This window comes from Notamacropus eugenii, chromosome 1, assembly GCF_028372415.1.
Source record: "Notamacropus eugenii isolate mMacEug1 chromosome 1, mMacEug1.pri_v2, whole genome shotgun sequence".
Classification (NCBI taxonomy): domain Eukaryota; kingdom Metazoa; phylum Chordata; class Mammalia; order Diprotodontia; family Macropodidae; genus Notamacropus; species Notamacropus eugenii.
This window is the reverse complement of record NC_092872.1, coordinates 48,751,583-48,779,125: the sequence shown is the minus strand read 5'-3', so window position 1 is coordinate 48,779,125 and position 27,543 is coordinate 48,751,583. Positions and strand designations below refer to the sequence as shown.

General features: G+C 42.1%; 2 protein-coding genes across 5 annotated transcripts; one reads left to right on the top strand and one right to left on the bottom strand.

Annotated features, from left to right (window-relative positions):
• Positions 1-3,561: 3,561 nt before the first annotated feature.
• On the bottom strand, positions 3,562-24,776 carry HAGH (hydroxyacylglutathione hydrolase). Of its 4 annotated transcripts, none has more exons than XM_072599576.1 (9): positions 24,207-24,420; positions 20,338-20,513; positions 19,816-19,880; positions 15,012-15,129; positions 13,982-14,090; positions 10,938-11,041; positions 10,216-10,317; positions 8,218-8,297; positions 3,562-6,913 (listed from the first exon to the last, which is right to left on the bottom strand). In XM_072599576.1, the coding sequence occupies exons 1-9, from the start codon at positions 24,280-24,282 to the stop codon at positions 6,814-6,816; spliced, it is 930 nt and encodes a 309-aa protein (XP_072455677.1). In that variant the 5' UTR covers positions 24,283-24,420; the 3' UTR covers positions 3,562-6,813. The 4 variants fall into 4 exon arrangements, with proteins under 4 accessions (XP_072455677.1, XP_072455686.1, XP_072455683.1 ...); XM_072599585.1 differs by lacking the exon at positions 24,207-24,420 and adding an exon at positions 24,654-24,776 and having other exon boundaries at positions 5,708-6,913; XM_072599582.1 differs by having other exon boundaries at positions 5,708-6,913; positions 24,085-24,216.
• An 83-nt stretch (positions 24,777-24,859) lies between these two features.
• Positions 24,860-25,805, top strand: FAHD1 (fumarylacetoacetate hydrolase domain containing 1). Its single transcript, XM_072599589.1, has one exon. It carries the CDS (start codon positions 24,860-24,862, stop codon positions 25,523-25,525), a length of 666 nt encoding a protein of 221 aa, XP_072455690.1. The 3' UTR covers positions 25,526-25,805.
• The last annotated feature ends 1,738 nt before the right edge of the window (positions 25,806-27,543 follow it).

Below are 27,543 nucleotides of genomic sequence, written 5' to 3'. Positions count from 1 at the left end.
TACATGGAAAGACAATATCTGTAACTCTTGAAACTGGGTAGTTGGTGGGATTATACACACACACACACACACACACACACACACACACACACACAGCACAGAGTGAGTTGAATAGGATGGGACCATATCTTAAGAAAATGAAATTAAGTAGTGAGAGAGAAATTTATTGGGAGGAGAAAGGGAGAAATGGAATGCGGCAGGTTATCTCTCATAAAAGAGGAAAGCAAAAGACTTTTCAGTGGAGGGAAAAAGAGGGGAGGTGAGAGAAAAACATGAAGCTTACTCTCATCACATTCGACTAAAGGAAGAAATAAAATGCACAATCATTTTGGTATGAAAACCTATCTTACAATACAGGAAAGTGGGGGAGAAGGAGATAAGCAGGGTGGGGGAGATGATGGAAGGGAGGGCAGTGGGAGGAGGGTGCAATTTGAGGTCAACACTCTTGGGGAGGGGCAGGATCCAAAGAGAGAACAGAAGCAATGGGGGGCAGGATAGGATGGAGGGAAATATAGTTAGTCTTACACAGCACAACTACTATGGAAGTCATTTGCAAAACTACACAGATATGGCCTATATTGAATTGCTTGCATTCCAAAGGGAACGGGTGGGGAGGGAGGAATGAAGAGAAGCTGGAATTCAAAGTATTAGGAACAACTGTCAAGTACTGTTCTTGCTGCTAGGAAATAAGAAATACAGGTAAAGGGGTATAGAAAGTTATTTGGCCCTACAGGACAAAAGAGAAGATGGAGATAAGGGAAGGGAGGGATGTTAGAAGAGAGAGCAGATTGGTGATAGGGGCAATTAGAATGCTTTGCGTTTTGGGGTGGGAGGAGGGGAGAAATGGGGAGAAAATTTGGTACCCAAAATTTTGTGAAAATGAATGTTAAAAGTTAAATAAATTAATTTAAAAAAAAAAAGAATGCATATGTAAAGCCTATATCAGATCACATGCCGTCTTGGAGAGGGGAGAGAGGAAAGAGGCAGAGAAAATTTAAAACTTCTGGAAGTGAATATTGAAAACCAAAAATAAATTTTTAAAAAATAATAATTTCTATAATATATTGAGTTCTTACCCTAAAAGCTGGGATCTTTGGTTTATCAAACAGAAAGCTGCCATTCTCATTTACTTCTCTGTATTGTGTACCTAATCTTTTCCAACGATCAGTCTCTCTTTTCCTTTTGTTACTGTTCAGTCATCCAGTCACATCTGACTCTTTGTAACCCCATGGACCTTACTGTTCATGGGGTTTTCCTGACAAAGATTCTGGAGTGGTTTCCTTCTCTAGTTCTTTTTCCTATCCATTGCTAAATTGTTTTGATGATTACAGTTTAGTAATATAGTTTGAGATCTGATACTGCTAGATCCCTTTGCTTCCCATTTTTTTTCATTTATTCTCTTAAGAGTATAGACCATTCCCTCGCCCCCGACAAATTTTGTTATTATTTTTTCTAGTTCTATAAAGTAATCCTTTGGTAGTTTAATTGGTATGGCATTGAATAAATTAGTTTAATATGGTCATTTTTGTTATTCTGGTTTGGCCTACCTATAAGCAGTTCATATTTGTCCAGTTATTTAGATGTGTCTTTATTTGCGTGAAGACTGTTTTATTGTTTTCATGTTGTTTCTGTGAATATCTTGGCAGGTAAAGTCCCAAGTGTTTTATACTACCTGTAGTTATTTTAAATGGAATTTCTCTACTTCTTCTTCACAAACTTTGTTGATAACAGAAATGATGATTTAAATGGGTTTATTTTATATTGTGCAACTTTGCTAAAGTTTGTTGTTTCAGTTAGGTTTTTTCAGATAACTCTAGGATTCTTTAGGTAACATGTCACCTGCAAAAAGTGATAATTTTGTTAGCTTTTTGCCTGTCCTTATTCCTTCAGTTTCTTTTTCTTATTACTGTAGCTAGCATTTCTAGCACTGTATTTAATGGTAAAGGTAATTGTGGATATCCTTGTTTTACCCCGATCTTACTGGGAAGGCCCTAGCTTATCCCCATTATAGCTAATGCTGTCTGTTGGTTTTAGACAGGTACTACTTACCATGTTAAGGAATGCTTCACTTTTTCTTACGCTTTCTAGTGTTTTTAATGGGAATAGGTGTCATATCTTATCAAGATTTTTGTGCATTAACTGATATAATCATGATTCGTGTTGTTTTTGTTATGTGGTCTATTGTGTTTTCCTAATATTAAATCAGTCCTTCATTTCTGGTGTAAAACCCTGTTATCTTTTCAATGAACCATAAGAAAGTTGTTGGCAGAAATGTGGGACATGTTCTCTTGTTTGAAAGCTTGTCTTTGGGAAGGCAACAGCCTAGGTACAGAACCCAAAGAACCCTGACATGTGGTGTAGTAAACTCAGGACACCTGGGTTCTTAGAAATGGGTACTGAAATTTCCAGGACTCCTAATCCTGCATTAACTCATTGTGTGACACTGGAAAGTTACTTTCTCTCTGGACCTTATGAGTGAGAAGATCACTGAAGTCTTTCCCCTATCCGACAATCTATGATTATCTGATTTTAAAGGAGTTGAAAAAGCTTTTTACCTTAAAAAAAAAGTCTCCATGGAGTTCAGAGGTTTCAGGGCATTATCCCCATCTCTATATGTCTGTTGCCTACAGGCAAGTAATATCTATATTCCAGGGGGATATCAGGAAGTAGCCTAGTCCCCAGAGATCCTCAGCCTAGTAATCAGGAGTGTTTTGACCTTGTAAAACCCAAATAGTCAGGTTCACTGAGGCCTGAGAAAGCCAAAGGACAGGTTGAAGAGAGCTCCTCAAGGAGCAGAACCTCTAAGATTCTGTAGATTCAGTGCCTCGGACCCTGATTTAAGTCCCCAAAATGTGGGGACCTAAACCATGAACATATCAGGACTATCCAACAAGCCATACTGTTGAATTATCAACAGTATTCTAACTGTGGATGACAAATCATACTAAGAGTTCTTGGATGCTTTTCTTTTTTTGCAGATAACATTATTAAAATTCTACTGATGACTTCTTATTCTGGGATGGAAACAATGTGTGCATTTTAGATAAAGGGAAATTGAGTTCCCACATACTTTAGTTTGCCTGGAGTGATGTTTTTTATCCAGGGTCAGAACTAGAAGGTTTAAGGATTAACAATCCCAGACCCTAAGTCCTTGAGTCCTTGGTTGTCATGGAAGGAAGTATTGCATGGTCTAGCAACGTGTAATGCTAAATGAAGCATGTAGAAGGCTTTCTACCTTAAATAGCAAGGAGTTTCAAGACGCTTTATAAATTCAGGACATCACACACATGCCCATATGTCTGCTGGCTAAAGGCATGTCGTTTCCATGCTAGAGGAAGATGCAGGAAGATAGCAGAGTTCCTACAAGGTCCTTCAGTTTAGTAAGCAGGAGTGTACTAATTGGCCAAGGAACAAGATTAATCTGCAGGGGTCATGGGAACCAGCTAGGCCAAACAGAAGGTCCTTTTCTCAGATTTCCCCAAGGGGAGAAGGGGTCAGTTTGGAATCAAATGATAAACATTTCCAATTCTAGACAACAAGTCAAGAGTCAATTCGGCAGCCTTCTGTTTTCAACAGTGAAGGGTTTATTAGTGAAACCATTACACGCTATGCCTACTCAGAACTTATCACAAAAGATCAAATTAATTCAGAAACAAGAATAGTATTCCCCAATGCTTCTCTCTGAGGAGCTCAAAGTGCGGAAGAGACACAGATTCCATCTTCCCCTCCAGTAGGGAGCAGCAGGAACTCTTTTCCCACAGGAGAATGGATACACACCCCAATTCACAGCTGCCATAGGGCTTCCACACTGGCTTCATCACCTTGCATAGCATGAAAGGGGCAAGCCAATGGCTGCCTATTTTTCATAAAATTAAACTCAAACTTATTTTAAAAAAAAAGATTCAAACCCTCCCCCCCCCCCAATTCAAATGGAGAAATGAAACTTTGTAACTAGAAACTCAAGTCTGTGAGCTGGAGAGAGGCCCTCTTCTCCTTGGTGGGCAGTTACAGAATGGGGACACCTCTCCCCTCTACCTCAGCATCTCCAGAAAAGTCCAAGGTGAAGTGATCTAGCTTCTTAGTTTTGGCCTGTTTTCTGAATAGTACATAAGCAACCCTGCAGGTTGATTTCCACTTGGGGAATGTCTGGGATTATTTGTTCAGGGTTTGGTGGCATTCTGTCCATGTTAAACCCCAACTTCTACTGAATGGTAACAGTAGTCACAGTTGAGATCAACCAAGGACAGAAAATGACCTGCTGTAGAAAGGGTAGGCATCAAGTTATAATTAATCATGTTCCTTTCTATCTTGGGTACTAAAGCATATCAGAAGGCAGTATCATGGCAAGGATTCACATGGGGTAAGAATTTTTCCAAGCTGTGTGACATTCAAGGACAATGGGATGATGGCAAGTGAGAAAAAGGAAAAATGTCCCTTTATCTGAAAAGTAAGACTTAGTAACTAGAACTGTTTCCACTGTGATTCTAGATGCCCAATGGAGATCTGACGTCTTCTCTGGGAACCTTCTACAGCTTTAGATCAGTCTTCCTCACTTTCCTCTTCCTCTTCATTTCTGCAAAGGGAGCTAAGCAAGGCCCCTGTACCTGCTCTGTTTAGTCATCACCAATCTAGGAGCCAAATTTTAATGGAGGATGATGAGAAAAAAAGGGACCAGCTAGAAACAGGCTCATGTCCTCACTCAGAGAGTCAAGGCAAAGAGAAAAAAAATGTTTGATCAAGCTAACCTAATTCTCCCTGGGCCCCCAGTCACTTTCTCATTAAAAACAAACCAGAAACATAACCTATTAACCACCAAAAAAAAAAGTTGCCCAAACCAGCCATTTTTAAGTGCCCACTGCTCAGCAATAGTGCTGTCTAAGCACAGCCTCCCAGGGCTCAACTCTGAGCAGTTGGTCTTTCTGAGTGAAAACGCAGGGTGTGGCTATAAAGAAATAAGACAAATTTCCATAATTACTTACAGAAACTACTCTCGTTACTTTCTAATCATGCTGTGTTTGAAGGCTCTGAACTACCCCTTTCCCCCTACTTAGAAACGTAGAAAAAAATTTAAATGTTAATGAAATCCCTGCCAGCACTGAGCTTAAAAGCTACTCTCTGAATTAATGGGCCCAAAAGGAACCACACTATGCCAGGATCTTAGGTCAAATGTTATTAAAAGAGACATTGGAACTTAAGGAGCTAAATGCAATTAGCAAAGTGGGAGAAGGCTTACTCTTTGAACACCCACTGCATATGGTGGCTACCTCTCTAGAGGAAAGAAATTTCAAGTTCCCTTTGATAAAACCTTCCCAGGTAAAGATATGGACATGTTTTTGACCACATCTAACAATAAGATGAATTACTATAGCTGGAAAAACACCATAAAACACTACTTATTTAACACTTGGGGGAAACCAGTTATGGAGACCAGCTTTAGCCATGACGGTAGCTAGGAAGGAGCAAGCGTAAGTTATGTCTACTGAATAAGGATGGACTTTCTTTTCCCAAGCATCCTTTGCCATTCTACCAGTTAACCCTTTCCCATCTTCCCAAACATATTTCTGTCCAATAGGGGGACAGTCATGGCATAATCTTTGTCACATGCTCTCCAGAATGGTTCCCATTGACACTCACAGTAGACAATTGCTTAATATATTAAAGGAACTCCAGGCTGCTATGGAACTTCAGTCTATCACATAGCAAGACGTGATGCCACTTAATGTTTAATAATGATAACACAATCTTGGACAGACAGAAGACACTTGTAAGCATCGGCCTCGTGACAGAGGCTCCTTCTTAAAGGGGTAATTCATGTCAAGTCGACAAACAAAACAAACAGCAAAGCAGATATCTAGGTTGTTTGGCTTTGGTGGAATGAAGAGTCTTTAATACCTGAAAATTGAATTTCTATATACAGCAATGTTACGTGTTTAAGGGTGTTTTCAAGCTTTTGAATCTTTCGATGTCTCAAACCAAGATAACTCTCTTGAAAGTTCTTTTTCACGCCCTCCTAGTCCTGTTCAGCTTGGGACAGGATGCTCACCTGACACAGGACACGCCCTCAACAATCTTACGTTACTAATATGAGCAACGGAAAATAATGGCATAAGATTCTACAAAACGTGAACTCCAGATGCTAGCCTCTGGCCTTGGAAGTTATCTTGAGATAGAGAGGGGTCCGAGTAAAGAACTGGGAAAGAGAACCCATTTTAAATGCTGGGTCAGCTTGAAGCAACAAGAAAGCCTTCTTCTGTGGAGAAGCAATGAAGGAAAAGGGTCCAAAGCGTAATAATGACCAGACCTTCTTCTCCCTCCCTTTGGAACCAGGCCCAAGCATCTTCCTGGGGTTTGGCCAAACTCGTTCGGAGCAAACATGAACTTAGGAGTTGAAAAGAGCTCCAAAAGCTAGCTGGGCTGCAGACAAAGCCTGGAGCCTCTTGCTGGGTCAATTTCCAAGGTAAAGGTATTTCACAAAAGCATAGGATTGATCATATTATAATACCTCCTGTCCCCTTAAGCCCTTAAGGAAAATGTGCTTGCAGAATCACAACTGATCATTTACAGAATCTGAAAGCAAAAATTATATGAATAAATATTCTTTAAATTTTTTATCTTATAAATATGCCACAGAATGTTTGGCAAAAGAAACAAAGGGCTTTTAAAGACAATTTTAAAATAAAACACAAACCACAAACAAGAATGATTCTCCCACAATAACAAAGAAATTAATTACCTAAAACATCAGAATACCCAAATTACTGTAAAAAGGACTAGCAGGAGAAATTTGCATTGCAGTAATTCCTCTGGGCAGCTTCAGTCTTTGGGCACCTTGAAATTATCCTTTTCCTTTCGGATGGCCCTCATGGTTGTCACAGGGTCAGTCTCCCCAGCATGCTGTTGTACTGTCTTCTCCCTGCCAGGACCAAAGCCACAGAGACAGAGTGCAGTATCTGGCTTACTATGTTCGGTACTGCCCCACCCCAGACCCAAAGGAGAGGAGCCAGACATGCCAGGGAGGAGGAGCAGGCTGGTGGAAGCTCTCTCCCCTTGGAGAGCTTTCTCTCCTACCAAGCTGACAAAGGAGGTACAGATGAAGAATAACATCCCCCTTGGAATCTGCTGATGGTCTTGAAGATGAAATCTTGTTACTCAGTGGACAATTCTGCTTTTCTTTATTGCAAAATAGAGGAAAGTGAGATGGATAAACAGGGCCAACCCAATTCTGGTCTGTCCAGTAACCATGCCAATTCTTATATCAACTTTCCAAACACAAATAAATGAAGATACTATTTCAGCAGCATGTTTTTAGACTAAATTTCAAACACCTAAAAGTTGGTTTCTTTATTCTTCCATGATATGGGCCTGAGGTTCAGAGTTTTCATCATCCATTTTTTTCATAAACAATCTTATAGGAACCTAAAACATAACATATTCCTGGCATCACTTTTCATTCCCAGGATTTGAAGCTGTTCAAGGCCTCCATCCTACCTAGCAGTTTTGTCAAGTGAGGGGAAATAGGGTGGGAAATGAGCCCCAGGTCTGATCACTTCTCAAGCACTGCGTATTATTAAAGGCCTACTGAGTGTGGCCCCAATACCCTGGTATTTGGGGAAGAGAGGTGGGAAAAGTGTGTGTGTGTGTGTGTGTGTGTGTGTGCGTGCGTGCATGCACGCGTGTACACGTACACACCTCAGCCTTTTTAAGGAATTAAACATTCAGGGAGAGGCTACTAGAAAATACAAAAAACACAAGTTTACGAAGGTACCAAGAAAAACATTTCTCCAAATTTAAGAGAAAATTATAAAAGCTTTTTTGACTGCACAGATCTTGCTAATGTTGCATCGCTACATTGATAAGCATATCACATCTCTTTCAGACACTGAATCACTGAGAATTGATCTTTCTTTTCATACACATAAAAATGTTCCTCTGTTTTCAGGGATCCTGAAGAAACTGTTCATTTTGGGAGTGAAAAGAGCAAACTTGAGAACACAGAATGGCTGGATTTCAGACCCGGATGGACCAAAAAAGCTTGATGGAGCCATATCCTGAATGCTCCTTCTCTGAACCTCAGATGGCTTCAACAAGTGAAACTCTCTCATGATTAGACTCCTTCAGTTCCTCCCTATGAATGTGAGATCTTTTTTTTCAACTTTGAACTGCCTTGTCATGTGTCTTTCAGACACATACAGAAAAGAGTAATGTACTCACACTTACCTCACTCTCATGAATGGGTTGTATGTAAACTCCTCAGCAATAGTAGATGGTATAGTTGGTTCTCCGATGGCACATTTTGTCTTCAAAAGAAATGTATCACAATTCAAAAGAATTTTGTATTTCAGGTATTTCAGAAGAAATATTTCACAATTGGAACATTTTCTTTAAAAGACTGAAATTAAAATGCTTTATTGCTGAGTTTAAACATAACGTAACAGGAGAAGGGCAATGGGTTTGGAAATGTGCATTGCAGAAGTTTATGAAGGATTTCACAGACTTAATTCAGAGAGAAATTTCCCCCTCTTTTACTAGAAATTTCATTAAAAGAAGGATCCTGCATTCTTAAAGCTCCATTATGGGCACAGGAGGATGAGTACCACATCTGGAATAAGAGGCTCTTCCTCCCAAGACCCATATTGTGCCCCTTGTGACTGGAGTGATGTCAGACAGGTCACTCCCTTCTCTACACCTCATCTACAAAAGGAAGGGGATGAATTAGAGGACATTCTTGCTCTCTTCCAGCCCCAAGTCTAGGATCCTCTTGGTCCCCAGGTGGCCAGCTGTGACTCCTTTCTCCTTCCTCTTACTCTCCATCACTTTAATGCTAGCTATTACCTGGAGAGCATAATACTATCTGCTATAATGAAGAACTTTGTAAGAGCTCTTCAGCAATAGCACAAGCCACTGGGTGAGCTCCACATCCCCTCCCTGTGGAAGCTGACACTGTATGATGTCATCTAATCTGCTTTATATCCATCATGCTTTAAAATTCACAAAGCGGATACCTGAAAATGATCCCCTACATCTATAACTTGCCTATGGTAATGATGGATTTGAGATGAAATTCAAACCCACGTCCCCTTGACATTAAGTCTAGGACTCTTTCCACTATCAGGAACACCATAAGAAGATGCCCACCTGGGGTGGGAGGTTGGATGGCATGACAACTATTCCAACCGTGCAGTTCTGTGCTTTGATCATTTTGCTGCATGGTCTATCTGATGCTTTTAGTGCTTGGGGGAAGCCTCAGTTTATATAAGGGACTGCCTGAAAAATCAGTGCAGACTGAATATGAAATGGGGAAGGTTCCTCAGGAAATGTCATTCTGAAATGCTCAGAAGGCACAAGCTTGCTTCCTCTGTCTTTTACAAGGTCTTGCCTCCCAATGGATCACCAATGGATCTGTCCCTGTCCTCATTCCCTGGTCACAATTCATCACTTGCCTTCATATTTAACTGTAAAGTGAGCAAAGAAAAGTGACCAGATTAAACAGATGATCTGGCTGATGTTACTGTTGGAAGTCTGAAAGGGAATAAAAATGCAAACACATGGGTTTTTAGGCCCACTATGGCCAGATCCAAGGAGAGTTTTAGAATAACTGAGAAGAACAGATTCCTGTGGGGTAACAAGCTACAGCATTTCCCCACAGACAGCAATGACATTTACACAACTGGCAAATATTCTAAGAAACCAGAAAGATCTCATGGAAGCTTCTTAACTGCAGGAAAGTCTCAAGAACTGCCTGTGGAGAAACTTTTTTTGGAGTTCTAGGGATTTCTTAAAACACTTGCTTTTGGGGAAGGTTTGCACAGAAGTTAGACTTTATGGCCACAACATTCCCTTGCCTCTGCTCTTCTGTAAGTGTTGTATCCTTCTATTAGAATGTAAATTCCTCAGAGTAGGAACTGTCTTCACTTTGGTATTTTATCCCTAAGACCAAGCACAGAGTCTGGAACATTATCATATAAAATCATATAACATTCTAAAGGTAGCTAATGAATGCTTGTTGTTCAACACAATCCAGGATCCTGGATGATGGAGCTCTACTGACTGAACACTACAAACCCCAAATCAAGTGTACCTGAAAGTAACAGCCCCCAGGGGAATACGTACATGCCCTAGGCCTATTCAAGTTGTCCCCCTAGTACAATAACTTAAGAGTTTCAAGATGAGGGAACATTAAAGCTCCTATTCCTCTCCTAAACCCACCTCACTCACCTTAGCCCAGGCTAATTTTTCTTGAATAGCAGCATTGTTTGGCTCAACATGACGTGCAAACTTGAGGTTATTGATGGTGTACTCGTGACCACAGTATACTTTCTGGAGAAAGAACAAAGTATGCCATCTCTAAGAACAGGACTTGTGCAAAGGGATGACTTAATTTCTCTTTTCAAACTCTCCTAAATGAAAACATTCAAAGTTCTTCACTAAGTCACTCTTTCCCCCATGTAAGGTGATATCCTGCCTGACTTTATCTCTAGACCTTACAGGAATACAACAGTCACTGGCCGGTAGGTTTATGTGTAACGGAAAATACTCCTCAAGCCTTTGAGGGACTACAGGGCTCATGTTTTAGTTTGGCAAAGACCAAAGATGAGTAAAAACCTGTCAAGAAATGCTTACAGGTGGTCAGGTGTCCTTCTGCCTCTCACTGGGATGACCACATCTGGTGCATAGCATGCAGACGCCTAGGAACAAAATGGTTCCAGCAGAAAACAAAAAAGAATAGGATAAAGAGAGGACAGCTAGAATAAACAAGAAGAAAGGCAGAATACTGAGGAAAGGGACACACTTCCAGAATTTACGCAGGGCAACACTGTTCCTCAGGGTAACTAAGCTCTTTCTCTCCCACTGAGCCTGCGGGCCACCATTGCAACCAGCTTTTAAAGCATACTTTTAAAGCACAACTAACACGCTTAGGAAAAGGAAGTGTAACCTACTGTTTCTGGGGGAAGACGGCCCAAAATTTCAAGCAGGGCTTTGTACATTTCATCCGCTGTTCCTTCATAAAACTTGCCACAACCAGCTACAAATAAGGTATCACCTGGAAAAAGAAATCTTGTTCAGTGAGACCAAAGTGGAGCCTAAGACACACGAATGACCACTAAGGTCGGCAGCCGGGGTCCTGGGGACCCTGGGGTCATTTATTCTTATTGCTTATCTTCATGCTATTACTTAATTTATATTTAAAATCTATATTTAATATTTATACAATTTATATAAAATTTGTATTTAATTTATATTCATATAGCTTATATTAAATTTATATTTAAATTAAAATTAATTTGACATTTATAATATTTATTTAATTTATTAAAGTTTTATCAGTGGTTTCTTTTCTATTCTGAAGTCACTTCTGTGCACGCTGCCCCCACTCATCCAACCGGTAATCCCCATCGTGGGAGGCTTGTGATTTCATTAGTGCAGGAAACTCCCAAATGAAGACTTGGTTCGGCACCTTCTCTGAAACTTCTAATCTCAGACAGCTGCCTAGAACGCCAAGATTAGGTGACTTCCCAGGCCGTATGACCAGTATGTACGTCCCAGATATGGGACTTGAACCCAGGTTTTTCTAGCTCCAAGGCCAGCTCTCATCTATTGCATAAAGCTGCTTCTCACCCTTATAAACAAAGAAAAATTGTTATGTAAAATTATGTGACACAGTCACAATGCGGAGAGCACAGTGATGTTCTATTGCCCTAGGCTTTGCTTTTCCAAGGAGAGAGAGGAGGTTCCTTTGCTCATCTCCCCTCTCAGGCCAAGCTTGATCATTACAATTCTATACTGCCTATGATTAATTCAGGGCAAATGTAAGATATAAAAACCAAAGCTGTCTGCCAACATGTGAAAACAGCATGACTGGACTGCTCTTGATCGAGAATGTGCTTTGAATTGTTTTCCTTGTAATGGGCATATAGCTAGAATTTGGTCAGAACACAGAACACCTGCCAGTCCTTGCTTCAGAAGGCATGAATGTACGTGGTGATTGGAATGGGTTAGGGCTTAGTGACTAAGGGAAGCTCACTGCCTCCATGAGACTAGTCATGACCTTGGCTGCATGAACGTTTTCCTTTAACCTAATCAAGGAGATAAGGTCACAAGAGGCACGCAGGTCAGATGTCCAAATTTCAGGACACAAGGTCCTGTCGCAAGAAAATTTGGTCCTTTCTACAGTCAGTATTTGGGGGTAGGTATGACTCTTTTTCATAGAAAGTCCAAGTCATTACTGAGTTAACAGCACAATTTCTATTCCTGAAGGAGAAGGAGAGGTTGCAAAAGCTTTAATGCCCATGGACCCTCCATGGCTACCCTCCTGACTGGGAAGAATTATAGTAAGTGGGAGGCCAATATGATAATTAAAAAAGGCATCCCCGAATGGACTCCTCCCACCATCATTTGATTCTGCAGCTCCACATGAAAAGTCTTTGGCCAAAAGCTCCTCCTGAGGGAGAAAAAGACAAAACACAAGCCACTGGGGATAGTTTTACAGGATGTGTTTATGTTTCCTTGAGAGACTTCAGCACTTTTCTCACCCTCCAAATCTACTTGTCTGAAGATACAGATGAGTCCCCAGAAACAGCAGAAGTGTCATCAGAAAGGCAAACCAGGGGAGGCTGCAGACCTCAGAAAGATTCTTGTTACTAAGGATCCCCTACCGACAATAACCCAGATTGGCCTGGCTTTAGGACAGCCCTTTGTTTCACATGGCCACTACCTCTTCTGGTTTGCTGAGTTCTGAAACTTCAAAAGAATAGATTTCTCAATATGGCTAGCAATTTATACACTGTTCAGGAGGGTCCCATGTGCCTACCATCTTCAGAAGCAAATTCATTCTGAGCACATACTATCTGTGTGACCCCGGGCAAGTCACTTTACCTCCATCCACCTTAGTTTCCTCAACTGTAAAATGGGGATAATAACAGCACCTCTCTTCTAGGACACTGAGGATTAAATGAGAGAATATTTGCAAAGTGCTTTGCTGAGTGCCTGGCACACAGTAGGCACTCTGCAAACGCTTATTCCCTTCCATTCTCTGCTATATCACTCAGGGAAAAAAGTCCATCAAAGCACAGAACTCACCTGCAGGGCTGTCTCTTAAACATCCTAACTCCTTTCTTACACATCATCTTATTAGTGTGATTATTATCCAAAACATCAAAACTCAATGAAACTCCACTTTTGTTCCACAGGAACATTCCTACTAATCACAAAAATATGTTTTCTTTCCTTGGTCTCCTGACCCTGAGCAAAGTGAGAGCCACTCTCTCCTAACACTTCTGCCATGTAGCTCCTACGGTCCCTGGGGCTACCCTGGCTAGGTTCAGATGTTCTCTCACCTGAAAGACAATGTGATTATACTGGAAAGCCCTGAATTTATAGCTTAAGGTCTGGATGAGAATCCTGGATCTGCTCACTACCTATGTGATCTTGTGCAAAAGGCTTAACCTCACTGGGCCTTGGCCTCTTCCTTGGCACAATGAAAGGTCTGTATCTTACAGGTCTAGATCTTAGGATGCTCTTATGACCTCTCCTATTAGGGAAGAAAAAGAGACAGGCACAGTCCCAAAGAACATCCTGCTATTCTCTAAGATGTGGCATGCTTCCCTTTTCCTCTTTTTCCCCAGGAAAAGTTGTTAAACATTGACAGGAGTAAAGAAGTTATAGACATGCCTTTGGGCATTTCTCTTTACCCAGTGCCCCCACTGATTTGTAAGTAATCTTTAGTTTCACAAGGCTGACAGACTATGCATTCTTACTATGACAGGGTATTGCTTTCTGGCCTTTTGGAACTTAGGTTGGAAAAACAGTGTGGATTTTTAAAAAATTTTCTTGTTTTGTTTTTGATAACTGACAAGAACTAACTTGGGCATCTCCTGATCAGCTAGAGGTCTGCATATGCAAATGTCTGCATGTGGCAATGAAGTACATGCCTGGGCAGCAGTAGCAATCACACACACACAGACGACACACACACTGTACTTACCGGTAAAAACAGCAGGTGGCTCTGAACTATTGGGCTTACTCACAAAATAACATATGTGTCCAGAAGTGTGACATGGTGTGGACAGGCATTTGACAGTGAGAGATCCCACCTTAAATAAAGCAAGCAAAAGTGAGCTCCCAATATAAGTTCAAGAAACCCAGAGACAAAACATAAACCCTCACGCAAGTCTCTCTTGGTGTACATGAGTCTCTGCTCACATACTCTGCCCCCCCAACAAGGTACACATATAGCCTGCAAGAGGAAGGATAAATGTCCTTCTGCAGCGGTTGCCAATCTTAAGTTGTTTATCTTACATGATACCCAGACTCCTGTTTTTCAAGTAACCATAGAAATTAGCCTTAAACTTTGCTCCTAAGACAGCAGACCCTGTTCTGTAACACAGACAGCAGCCTGATCTCAAGCAAAGGTACCAATTCCGTTCTTCCCTTGCTAAATCATGTCTAGGCTAAACCAATCGTCCAGAGATGATGGACGCGGTTATCCAGAGACAATGGGCTTGATCGCCACTCCCTGGCTCCATGGCTTTGGAACTTAAGTTTGAAACAAACCAACTGATCTCAAACACCTCTGTTAAGAAAAAGAAAACTGCAGTCCCAGGAACAAGAATGAAAATCCAGTCACATCAGGCCAGTCTTTAGGCAGCTGTGACCTAAACAGTCCAAGCACAACTACTCTGGCTGTAACCTGTTCCAGCACAGAGAAGGCAGTTAATTCCAAAGTCCTTAGTCGCAAACTTCAGCATGGAAACCCTCTAATAACTTGCCAAGAACAAACAGTCATTTTCAAACACACAAAAAGGCACTTTCCTGTCATGTTTTGGGCCTCTTATTAGGGAAAACTTATCTTGGTGAGACAAGTATAAGAGAAGCCTGTGGCTTGTGCCAGATTTGGCCTCTTGGGCATTTTACTTGGCCTGCTTCTGGTCAGCCAACCTTCCTTACACAGTCACTATACACTGACCTACACTCAAAGTAAAACCATACTTCAAACCCTCTCCATTTTTTTTTACCTGTATTGTAGTAAGGTGTGACACTTTTTGAGTGAGGGCCCCAACTCGATCATCTCCCCCATACACTTTCAGCCCACGTTCCATCTTTACAAGCTTCTCATTGCCCCCAGCATGGTCCCTAGAAGGTAAGAAGAGGAGACCCACAGCTGTCTGCTACTTGTTTTTTTACATCTGATTTAAATCTTGTTTGCACTTAACCTAATGATCACTTTGTCTTAGAAAAAAGACTCGCTGAGTGTGCATTCCAGATGCAGAAAACATTCTGTTTCTTATCCATTTGCTCCTCAACACAAATGGAAAGAATTCCCTTGGCACTCCCAGCATCAAGGTGATGCCCAACCTCTAGTAGGCCCTTACGGCCAGAAGCATGTCCCATAGCTTCAGGTGTATCTTCTGAGCAGGTGAACAAAGTTGTTGAAAAATCTGTACGGTTCTCTAGTGCCTTTTAACAAAGGGTTACAAGTTTTACAAAGAGAGATTTAGTCTGGGCTCCATTTCAGAAAAAGAGAAAGAGGAGCAACAAAAGGTTTTAGGGACCTGCCTGGGGTTTGGTAATGAATCTGAAATAATGTGGAATTTTGTACAACAGTATGGTTCTAAGCTGTATACCAATCCCTCCTGGGACAGTCTCTGGTATGAGGACACCTAAAGAATGGGTCTTAATTTCTATGCAACATGACTAAGATGAAAATGTATTTGATAAGAATATGTATTTGATAAGAATGTTATATGTAAAACTTATATAAGATTGCATGCCATCTCAGGGAGGGAGGAGAGGAGGGGGAGAGAGAGGAAAAAAAATCTAACATGGAAGTGATTGTAGGAAACTGAAAACGAATAAAATAAAAAAAAAATGGGTCTTGATGAATTCTAAACTTCCAAACTATGGGAGAAACTTTCTCTCCTCTTCATCCTGAAAGTCTACACTTTAACTTCTTCCTACTGGCTCATTTGCAGGGATAAACTAGAGAGCACCTTTCTTAAAAAAGAAAACAAAACAACCTTAGAGAAAACTGTAGCACAGAGGTCTGGAGGTGACACTGCTCTTTCCCTATATTCAGCAGGGCACAAAGAGAAATCAAAAGGGACCTCAATGTGGCTGAGAATTACAACTAAGGAAGATCTGGGAGGTCACAGCAATTACTTAAAATACTGATTTGATCCTGGCATATGTGACATACAAAAGTAACTAAGCTAGTTTATCATTACGTTTGGAATTGGTCAGCCACTAACTAGAAGGTCCAATTTTGTGAAAAGAATTCTAAGAACAGCAAAAAGCACTTAAGGGTCAGAAAACAGGGACCACGAAGTGAGGGTGGTTTAATATGGAACAAGGAAGACTAGAGAAGGGGACAATTATCTTCAAGAATAAAAAGGTTGACTGAAAAGTGCACAGGGATCTGGGGGAACATCAGAAAAAATGGATTTAAATCACAGCAAGAAAGCCTTGTATTTGACAGAGGGAAAATATTTGTAACAACGTAAGCTGCTAAGCACTGGTGCGGGTAAAGAAACAATGGATTTATTTCTTAGAGGAGGGATTTATCTGCCCAGATTCCTTCCCTCCCCTCCTTCCCTGCTTTTCAGCTCCCTTTGGATGGGTTATCTCCCCCCATTAGACTGTAACCACTTTCAAGGGAGGGGACTGTTGTTATTTGCTTGTATCTGCATCCCCAGCATTTAACACAGGAGCAGGCCCATAGTAAGAGCTTAAGAAATACTTGTTTCCTACCTCGTTGGCTTTTCTAAAAATCTTTCTGAATATTTGTTTTAGGTAGGCTAGGGAATTAAGAGGAGGGGATTGGCCTAGATGGTTTCAAGTTTATGGTTCAGTTACAGGTTTATTTAAATCAATCATTATGCTTATCATTTTACAAATATTAGCCAATCCTTATCATATTCCCATAAAGTAGGGATTGAAGCTCTTACTTTAATGAAAAGGAAAAAGGGGCCAAAAGAGTGAAGTTTCTGGTATGAGGACAACGGAGTCCAATTGAGGCCATGTTACAGCAGTGTGATCTTGCAGTGACAAGGGTCATGGACATTTTTTTAAAGGGACAAGAGGCTAGTTGTTCTATGGCTTGATAACTGGAAAAGAAAACTTAGATAATTTGTTCCAAAGTTGGCAATCGTGCTAGCAAATCAAAGAAATACTCTGTTCTACCCAGTTCTAATTTTAAGCACCCCTAAAGTTTTTACCAGAGCACAAAAAAAGACCTTTGGCAGAAAACTTCCACCAAAATTCGGTTATGTTTAGGTCTGTTCGCTTTTTGCTGATCAAAGGAAAGTCTCCAAACATTGCTAAGTCATTGTGACATTCAGTTTTTTAAAAAATGCTTAAAAGAGTTTAATTAATTTATTTATGGAATTTAAGGTAAAAATTCCATTATGTAAGCTAATGATGTTTTGAGAAGAGCCTATCAAAGATTGCCTCCACGGAAAAAGAAGGATCAGGCTAGTAACGAAGCATTTTCTCCAAACCTGCTGTCTCACCTCACACCTGCTTTGTTGCTGGAGCTGTCCTCCCCCTCCCTCTGCATTAGGCAATGATTCTCCTAAGACACACCAGTAGAAGCTTCCATGCTCATGTCAGGCTGGTCACCACATACTGTTATATAAGGAATCCAATTAAGCGGGACTAAAAAGTTGGGACATTAGGGACCTCATGCGGGAGGAGCACAGGTTAGGAGACAGAGATCAGAGAACTGTACAGGGAGTCAATAGGCCTTGGCTGGAACTGAGTGTTATCAAATTCTTATGACTTTAGGCAAGTCACTTATCTTCTCCTGTGTAAAGTGGAGATAATACCAGCTACTTCAGGGGTGCATAACTTCCCTCACGTGAGAGTTACTTTAGAGTGCTTTTGCTTCCTCTGGCTGTAAACTCCCTTCTGAACTCCAGCCCTCATCTCACCAATTTTACACCTGTCCACAGCTAGCTGGATGTTCCCTCAACATCTTAAAACCACTATGTCCAAAACAGAATTCATTCTCTTTCCTCCTAAATGTATCCCTCCCCCAAATTTCCCTAGGGTACTCTATTCCTTCCAGGCACCTTGACTGGAAGGCTGGTTCAAAACCTCCATCATCCCAAACTCTTCCCACTCCTTCACCTTGCATAAGTAATCAGTTACCAAATCTTATCGGTTCTGCCTCCACAACACCACTTATATCTGTTGCCTTGTTTATTCCAGATGTTAATTACCTTTCACCTGGACAACAGCAACAGCTTCCTAATCAGGCTTTCAGCTCACAGACCTTTCTCACCCAAATCTATCCTCTACACAATTGCCAGGATTACCTTCATAATGCAAAGATCTGACCATGGATTTTGCTCAAAATTCCTCAATGGTTCACTAGTTCCTTTAGGATAAAATACCAACTCAGCTTGGCACTTAAGGATTCCACAATTTTGCTCCAACATGCTTTTCCAGAATTCTTTCCTGTTCCTCTCCCTCACATACTCTGTATTCCAGCCAAACTGGTGGCAGTCCTGAACTGACCACTCCATCTCTCTTCATCCAGGCCTTTGGTGGGCCCTGTTCTCACTTCTGTTGTTTAGAACCCTTGGCTCATGTCAAGGCTGAGCTCTGGTCCTCTCTGAAAGCTTTCCTGATTCCTCCTAGTTCTTGGTGCTCTCTGTTCCTCTCTTAGATTACCTTGTATTTACTTCTCTGTATAGATTTTTCTATATTTCCCCTCACTTGGCAGAATGAAAGCTTACAGAACGTTAGGAATGTATTTCCTGTCACTCTATCTTGCACATATAGCATGTGCTTAATAAATGCTTGTGGAATTGGATTGAAAGGTTATCTGGATACTATTAAATTCTTGCTTTGATTCCTGCTGCAGGACCCTCCAAGGAACTTGTGCTTTCTAGTTAAAAATGTGCTCAAAACTCACAGGAATATAAAAATGAACCACAGCTACAGCCCTTTCCAAGTCTCGCCATACCTCTGTTTACGTAGGCAAAAAGAAAATTTTTATTGAAACACTTGCTTAAGGTGACAAAAAACGAGAAGAGCCAGCATTGGTGAAATTGTGGAAAACAGGCACACTAATGCATTGCTGATAGAGTGGTGAATTAATAAAAACAGTTTTGGAAAACAATCTGGGATTATATAAATAAGGTGGCTAAAATGTCTAGTAATTCCACTGGGCATAAACGTGTGTGTGTGTGTAGGTATATGTATATATATATATATATAAGGGTGTAACTGATAAAAAGAAAGCCCGTATGTGCACCAAAATACTTCTAGCAGCACTATTTGTGGTAGCAAAGAAATGCAAACATCATGGATATCCATCAATTGGGGAATTGCTAAACAAACTGTGGTAAATTAATATAATGGAATATTACTATTCTGCAAGAAATAATAAATACAATGAATACAGAGAAGAAAGAAATAACATGAACTGATGCAGAGTGAAATGAACAGAATTCAGAAAACAACATAACACAATGGCTACCACTATGAAATAATCAAAAATGAATACTGAAAAATTTCAGAGAATAAGCTTGGTCCCAAAGAAGAGATGAGAGAAGACAGGGCCCCACTCTCCTTTGCAGAGATGGAAGTCCATAGGTGTGGAAACTATGGATTCTGTCTGATTTTTTCGATACATTGATCCAATTTGCTGGATATTTTTACTTCTTCGCTTCTTTTTAAGAAAATGTCTTTGTTGTATGGAATAGCTCTCTAGGAAGGGAATAGGGGGAAGGATATTGTGGGGAAAATTAGGTGATGTCAAAACAAGGGATAGCAATAAAAATTTATTTTAAAAAAAGAAGAAAACTTGCTTACCAATGGTGATGGGTAGTAAGAATGGTGGTTAGTTTCACTCCATGTTTTTTTACTGTTTCCACAACCTACAACCAAACGCAGGGAAAAACAAAGAAGTCATAACCACAGCTACTCCTAAGCTCTAGACTTCATTGATTAACCAAGAGGAGGAAGTACAAGACATCTTCCTCATCTTCTTCCTTGGTCTCTTACCCAGTTATAAAATCCGACTCAATACATTTTATTCATAAAACTTTTTAAGCTTTATAATGGTACCTGAGATGCATTCTCATTTATATTTTGGTCATATACACAAAAATTACTGGTCACAAAGTTACTTCAATATCAACCATGTATGGGAATTGAAAAAATACTATTTAGTGATGAAGTAATAACAAAAGGGAGATGTTGTGATTAAATTCTGCATGTGCCTAGAGTTCCGTACTCAGCAAGGTTATACAATGAAGTTAAAAAAGACCCAAAGCTGAAGCTGTCTCTAGAAGAATTCCTGAGGAACTTCACCCAAGGGTCATTCGCAGTTACCTTCTGGGGCTGTACCGGATCCACAATAGCTGCTTCTTTGGTATCTTCATCAATGATCAGGTACATGTAGTTATCAGTTAGGGCTGGCAGTAGTTCAATCTTCATGATGCCGTGTTCAGTTATCTGACACTTTCTGTAGTCACTCTGTTGAGAAGCAGCTCTCAGAAGGGCTGGACCTTAGAGATGTAAATAACACAAATGCAGATCAATGACAGAACTTTATTATGACTGATCTCACTAGAAGATCAAAGACAAATCATTCAAGCCCCAGTAGTAAAGTCTCATAAATCTTGAAGAAGAAAGTAGGGAATATGCTCCTTGGCCTGACATTCAACTTCTACCTGTTTTCTTCTGAGGGTTTCTTTTGTAAAGCAGGGGAATTTTATCTGACCTATATTTGTCACCAAATCATTGAAGATATGAAAAATAATCCACTGAATGAGATCAAATTAGATGAAAAACTTCCATTTAATGTCACCTATTAAATATGAAAATGCACAAACAAACCCAGAGTTTAAAAGGGAAAAAAACCCACCAAATGTAGAGAACAAGTGAAACACAATTCAAAAAACGTTCTGAAGCAGTTACTGCTAACTCTAGAGAAAAGCAGAGGCTCAAACCCCAGAAAATACCTACCAAGCCCATTTACCCCATCTGTTTAATCTCCAATACCATACCAGCCAAGCAGCTAGCAGTTTAGATAAGGAGAGAAGCAATTGTCTAAACTAAAATAAAGATTCTCAAAAGTCTTTTGGGAACAAGTATTTTAAAAATGTAAAATATGTCAAGTCCCACTGATGTGTGGTCAGTCCTGGGGTTAAAGTTGGCTGGCAGGGCAGTGCCTCATGGGGGAACTTTCAGTTTGAATGATGGGTGGCATCGGGGAGAGGAGCTGAAAAGCGGACCCCATGGATTTGAAATCTTTACGAATCAAACATTTCAGTGCTTCCTCATGCATGGCAGGGAAACAAAATTGGAGCTATAATGATTAAACAACACATGCCAACTCTGATTCTCCCTTTTCTTTGCCTCATGCTCAGCAAAACAACTATATATTTTAAAAATTCTGAGCACCTGTTAAACATGCCCTCCCTACCTAAGCCTCAATATAAACCTTCATCATGCCCTGTTCAATTTTCTAACTCTTTCTGAAGTCAGTGTGTTGACAAATACTGACATGACCAAGCCAGGCCAAATAACTCAATTAGACCTGGCAAGTCCTTTACGTCCAGGGAAGGAAGGGACATAGTAAAAAATTAACAGGCGATAACTAGGACTCCTTATACTTAAACCATCTGCCTTGAAAGATCTCTAGGTTCTCTTCTCCATTTAAACTTCATTTACTCACACTACACAAATAACTTGTTCCCCTTGACTTCTCCTTCGTCCTCCACTCCAAATCTTTGATCCCCAGTGGGTTACTTTGTATATTTCCCATTAGGACTAAGCCTATGCCCTGAGGAATGCAGCATTCTTGACAACTGGGTCAGTGATCTTTTCCATTTAACCTAAAATGAACATCTTAAGTAAAGTCAAGTCCATTTCAAAGAAAACAAATCACTTATCTAGCTCAATCAAAAATCTTGCTTCATGTCTCTGTGAAGAAAACCACTGGTCAGCATTGCTTGAGAAAGTAAACTGGATTTTAGGCCAAGGAATATATGTAATAAGGTCCAGGTTATATGCACACCAAAGCCCTAACTTTGATAAGCATCCGTGAGGAAGAGGAGGAAGTATAGTTTTCAGGAAACCTTGGTAATGAGGTTGTTTTCCCCATTTCAGACCTTGGGCCAGTGATCTAGGCTGAAAAATGTAAATATCTAGAGAATGAAGGCAATGTCGGCTGCATGTCCAGCTAAACACTCCTGGCTACGGTAGCCAAATACGACCTTTAAGAGTCAGTCAGTGCTGGGAGATGTAGCAACTGGCCCCACAGCTGAAACTGCAGCCCTAGCCTTTCCCTCTAATTCCTTGAAAAGCACACAAAGAGAAAAGGGCAATTTTCAAAACTATTAGTAAGATAGCCTCACTCCTCAATGCACAAGATTGTGACATAGCGTGTACTGCTTACACAAGAAAAAGTACCGAATATAAAGCATTTATTGAGATTCATATACTGCAATCCTCTGAGCTGAGAATCAAGGCATATCAATCATAAAAATTTAAATGTTATTAAAAACCCAAGAGTCCTAACTGTAGTAGAACATCCACTGCCTTCCACTACATTTATGGGAGCAAAGACTTGAAGCTGGAAGGAAACCCAGAGGTGATTAGGTCTGTCCCTTAGAGAGGAAAAACTGAAGCCCAAAGAGATTTAAGAGATTTTCCCAAGTTCACTCCCCCAGGAAGTGTTTAAAGTGGGATTTGAAACCAAAGTCTTCTTGATTGCAAGTAGGGGACTTTAACCACTACCTCACATAACTCTCTAGTCAGTTAGAGATGGATGTTATGTAACGTCCCAAAAGTCTCAGTGCAGCTTTCAAGCTTTAATATTCTATATGCAAGAGAGACCCTTACAGAAGCAGGAATAGGAAGAAAAGAAATTAAGGCTTCTAATCCATGTAGTTCTGGATCACAAAGAAAAAACACCAGAGAAGACCTCAGCTGCTATACCAGTGCATATATGGAAAGCAAGAGTTCCTGAAATGGTACTTGAAACACCAGAATCCTTTTTTGGTATTAAACATCTCTTTATCAAATACAAGCCCTTCAGAACTCCCCTGCCTGGATGACAAGCTACCTTCAGTCCTTTTTCACCATGTATTCTGAACCTCAATGGACTCTCCCTACCACTTATGAGGTAGATGTCCTTGATTAAAAAAAAAAAGGTATGACCTCGACATTTCTTCGTGTCTCCCACTGTCCTCTATCCCTGTGTTTCACACCGTTTTTATTAATTTCAAGATATTATTTGCTCTCCTTCAAGTAAGAGCTTGTTGGTGTGATATTTAGAAGATCCTGTGTAAGAGCAGTGGCACCTGCCGTTACCACTACCTTGCAGGGGACCAAAGCCTTAAGCATTGCTTGCAGAAACGACCACCTCATTTCTCAGCACCCCACTCTGAGCAGCTTGCAAGAAGCCCAACAGGAGGTAGCGTCTCTGCCCTTTGATACTGCTACGTTACCACCTGCGGTACCAGGGAGCTTGCACAACTCTCCAGACTCGGGCCAATTCATCCTCCATGGGTGGAAATGCCAGGGTGGCCTCCGCAGTGCCAGAGCTGGGCTTCATCGGAGTGATCCAGGACCTCTGCTACCTACCTCGGGCCCGGAGCCCGGCCTCTTCCTCCTTCTCACCAGCACCTTGTTTGGGGGCAGTGAGCACGGGCTAGGCCACTCCATTCGTGCCCTGTGTCCCCTCCCCCCCCCAGCGGCACTATTGCGAGGATCAGGGGATTACGTAACCTCGTCCAAATGCGAGGCTATGGAGACATTTTATTTGAACCCCCTAGCTGGACAACCGAGGACAGCGGAGGAGGCCTGGCACTTTCGGGAGGCTGCCCGGGACTCCCCGGCCTGTCATCCCGGGGAGCGAGCGCCTCACACTGGGCTCGCCAGCCTGGGTCTCGGTCCGCAGCATGCCTGGGCGGGCGAGCGAGGCCCCCGCTACCCGGGTCCCGGGCCGGGAGAAGGCGGACGTGACATCCACGGGGCCTCCCCCGGCAGGCTGGGGGCGTGCGGGGCAAGGGGCTGGGAGTGCCCTCCTTCTCTGGCGGGGGAAAAAGACGATCCCGGCCCCGCACTCACGTCCCGCGGGTCCGCCGCGCGGAGCCCAGCTGGCAGCACCTGTCAGGCAAGCTAGGGCCGAGGGCTAGCCCCGGAAGACTCCGGCTTCTCCTCTCCGGGCCGGGCTGCCTCCGTTCACCTACCCACAGCGCGCTTGGCCCAGGTGGCTCCCAGGACAGCGAGGCTCAGGCGGCCCAGGTGCCCAAAGCCCCAGACCATGTTCCGGAGGGAAGAGGAGCGGGACGCTTAGAGCGGCCGAGCCCTGACACCGCGTGTCGTCATCGGCGCGCCTCGGCCAATCCCCGCCGGCCTCCTCGCCACGCGCCCGCCGCTCCCTCCGCCCCGACCCGCGGCCGTAGCCAATCAGGGCGCGGCTGCCAGGCTCCGGCCCCCAGCTCCCCTTCCACTCGCCCCTCCCCCCAATACCGGCCGCCGAGAAGTGTCGTTGTAGCGGCGGGGTCGCCGGGGACCCAAGGGAACCGGGGAGGGTGACAGGAGATAGGAGGCCGGCTTGGGCCTGCGCCCTCCCGGAGCAGCACGGCCCTGCCGCGAAGGGCAGCGCCACGGCGACCTGCCCGGATTGCGGTCACCTGGAGCAGGCTTCAGCGACTCCCAGAGCCCAGCCGAGGGCGGAGGAAGGTCGAGAGCAGTCCACGGTGTTTCCTTGCGATGATGGAACGGGGAGTGCCGAGAAAGTTTGGCTCCGCCGGGTAGCCGTAGGCGTCAGGTGACTGCCCCCGGGCAGAGTCCACGTGACCCGGTGACACTTGGGTTGGCTCGCTCCGGACCTCCGGACATGGCTGCGGCTCGGCAGCTGCCCCGCTTCTGGGAGTGGGGCAAAAACATCGTGTGCGTGGGCAGGAACTACGCGGACCACGTGCAGGAGATGAAGAGCGCCGTGCCCAGCGAGCCGGTGATCTTCCTGAAGCCTTCCACCGCCTATGCCCCGGAAGGCTCCCCGATCCTCCTGCCCGCCTACAGCCGCCAAGTGCACCACGAGCTGGAGCTGGCGGTGGTGATGGGCAGGCGCGCCTGCGCCGTGCCCGAGGACCAGGCCCTGGGCTTCGTGGGGGGCTACGCCCTGTGCCTGGACATGACTGCCCGCGACGTGCAGGACGAGTGCAAGAGGAAGGGGCTGCCCTGGACCCTGGCCAAGGGCTTCACTTCGTCGTGCCCGGTCAGCGAGTTCGTGCCCAAGGAGAAGGTCCCGGACCCGCACCAGCTGAGGATCTGGCTCAAGGTCAACGGTCAGCTGAGACAGGAGGGCCAGACGTCCGACATGATCTTCTCCATCCCCTACATCATCAGCTATGTCTCCAAGATAATAACGTTGGAAGAAGGCGACATTATCTTGACGGGGACTCCGAAAGGAGTTGGACCTGTCCAAGAAAACGATGAGATACTGGCTGGAATAGACGGGATTGTCACCATGAGCTTTAAGGTCGAAAGACCAAAGCACTGAGTTCATAGCGATTGCTCCAGTTGCCAAGCTGGCAAATCCTGATGAACGGATTCGCTTTTTAATGAAGAGGGGGTAGAAAGGAGACAGGAGAAATGAGTAATTTGATTGGTTGTCGATACCTGCTAAATCCGAATATTAACTGTCAGCAGAAACCTGTGTTTTTCTGCAAGTTTAATTACTGTTTCTAGAAAGGACTAATTTTTTTTCTGTGTGAATCGTTCTGGGATTTCTGTTGTACGAAAACATTAAAATAAAAAGATTCTGAGAATTATACTTCAAATAGATGTGTGTGTGTTTTTAAAAGTAGCCATTGATGAATGATTTTTAGAGTTGTGAAGGGTCTGAAGGATCGTCCAACTCACCATTAATCTCCTGCCCTCTTATTCTTAGCTTAACTTGATTTATTGAAGTGCCCTTTGAGATGGGCATGTTTTTTGTGATGATGGTGTTGACACTGATGCCATAAAAATAATTGTGCTGTGTCAGCCATCCGTATTTCCTTCTTGAAGTGATCTTGTGGACCAACTGAATGAATATGGGGTTGCAACAGAACTTTTACAAGTATCAAACTTTGTATATTGGCGTCCTTAGTGCTCTGTTCTTAACTACTGACTAACTTAGTGAGCCAATTGTAATATCTCCCCTTTTTCCAACAGCAAGAGAGAAGATCTAGAGAGAAGGTGAAATACTTAAAAGAGCTACTTTGGCTGTTTCCTGTTCCATTCTCTGAATGCCTGTGGGGAGATGTACTGTAGGGGAGATGTACTGATGGCTGGGTTTTATTTGGTAGTCTGTCATACTGAGTTTTCAAGCTTCCCCAGTTTTCAAAGAAAAAAGTGTTTTTCATGTCTTTTAGCAGTAAAAGCTACTGTAAATCACAAATCTAAAGGTCTGTATTGGCTAGATGAAGACCTCTGAAATCTAGCGTGTGACTAGTTGCTAGTTAAAAATATTTTAATATTCCTGTGGTACTTATTGATACTTCTGAAATTGGAAATGATTTTGGAGAAGTGCCATAAATGAATGTTATGTTAAAATATATTTTATTTCAGATGCTTAGCTCTTTCTTGACAAGAACCACATATGTTATTCACATGAATATGCCATCCTACATTTTATGTGTGTTTTAAGATGCAGGTCAAGTTCCCCCCCCCAATATATTTTCATTTATTCAATATTTATGAGTTACGTGCAAAAAACGTTTTCACTTTTTTAAAATTTTGAATTCCAAATTCCCTCCCCTTTCCCCAACTTGAGAAGGCAGAAAATTTGATGCAGATCATACATATGAAGTCATGCAAAACATTTCCATATTAGCCATGTTGCAAAAGAAAACAGACCAAAACAAGCAAAAAAAACCCAAAGAAAAATAATGAAAGTTTAAAAAGTCTGTTTCAATTTTCATTCAGACTCCATCAGTTCCTTCTCTGGAGGAGGATAACATTTTTCATCATGAGTCCTTTATAGTTGTCTTAGATCATTGTATTGCTGAGAATAGCCAAGTCATTCACAGTCAATCATTGTACAATATTGCTATTACTATGTGCAATGTTCTGGTTTTGCCCTCTTCACTGTATCAGTTTATATATGTGTTCTCAGGTTTTTCTGAAGTTACCCTACTCATCATCTCTTATAGCACAATCACATACCACAACTTGTTCAGTCATTTCCCAATTGATGGGCATGCCCTCAATTTTCAATTCTTTGCCACAACAAAAAGAGATAAATATTTTTGTTCGTAATGGTGCTTTTCCTTTTTCTTTGATCTCTTTGGGATACAGACCTAGTAATGATATTCCTGGGTCAAAGGGTATGCATAGTTTTGTATCCTTTTGAGCATAATTCCAAATTGCTCTCCAGAATGGTTGGATAAGTTCATAGCTTCACCAAAGTATATTAGTGTCCTAGTTTTTCTGCCAACACTTGCCATTTTCCTTTTCTGTCATATTATTTTTTATTTTTATTTTTAAAAATTTATTTATTTTTAGATTACAACATTCATTTCCACAAAATTTTGA

Bases quoted from the DNA above. Each gene is read 5' to 3' on its own strand.
- HAGH (XM_072599576.1), bottom strand. From the start codon at position 24,282: ATGGTCTGGGGCTTTGGGCACCTGGGCCGCCTGAGCCTCGCTGTCCTG. The intron at 10,318-10,937 runs GTAGGTTACACT...TTCTTTCTCCAG, and splicing joins GCCGTCTTCCCCCAGAAACA to AAAGTATACTGTGGTCACGA. The intron at 6,914-8,217 runs GTAAGTGTGAGT...TGGTCCTGGCAG, and splicing joins AACCCATTCATGAGAGTGAG to GGAGAAGACAGTACAACAGC.
- FAHD1 (XM_072599589.1), top strand. From the start codon at position 24,860: ATGGCTGCGGCTCGGCAGCTGCCCCGCTTCTGGGAGTGGGGCAAAAAC.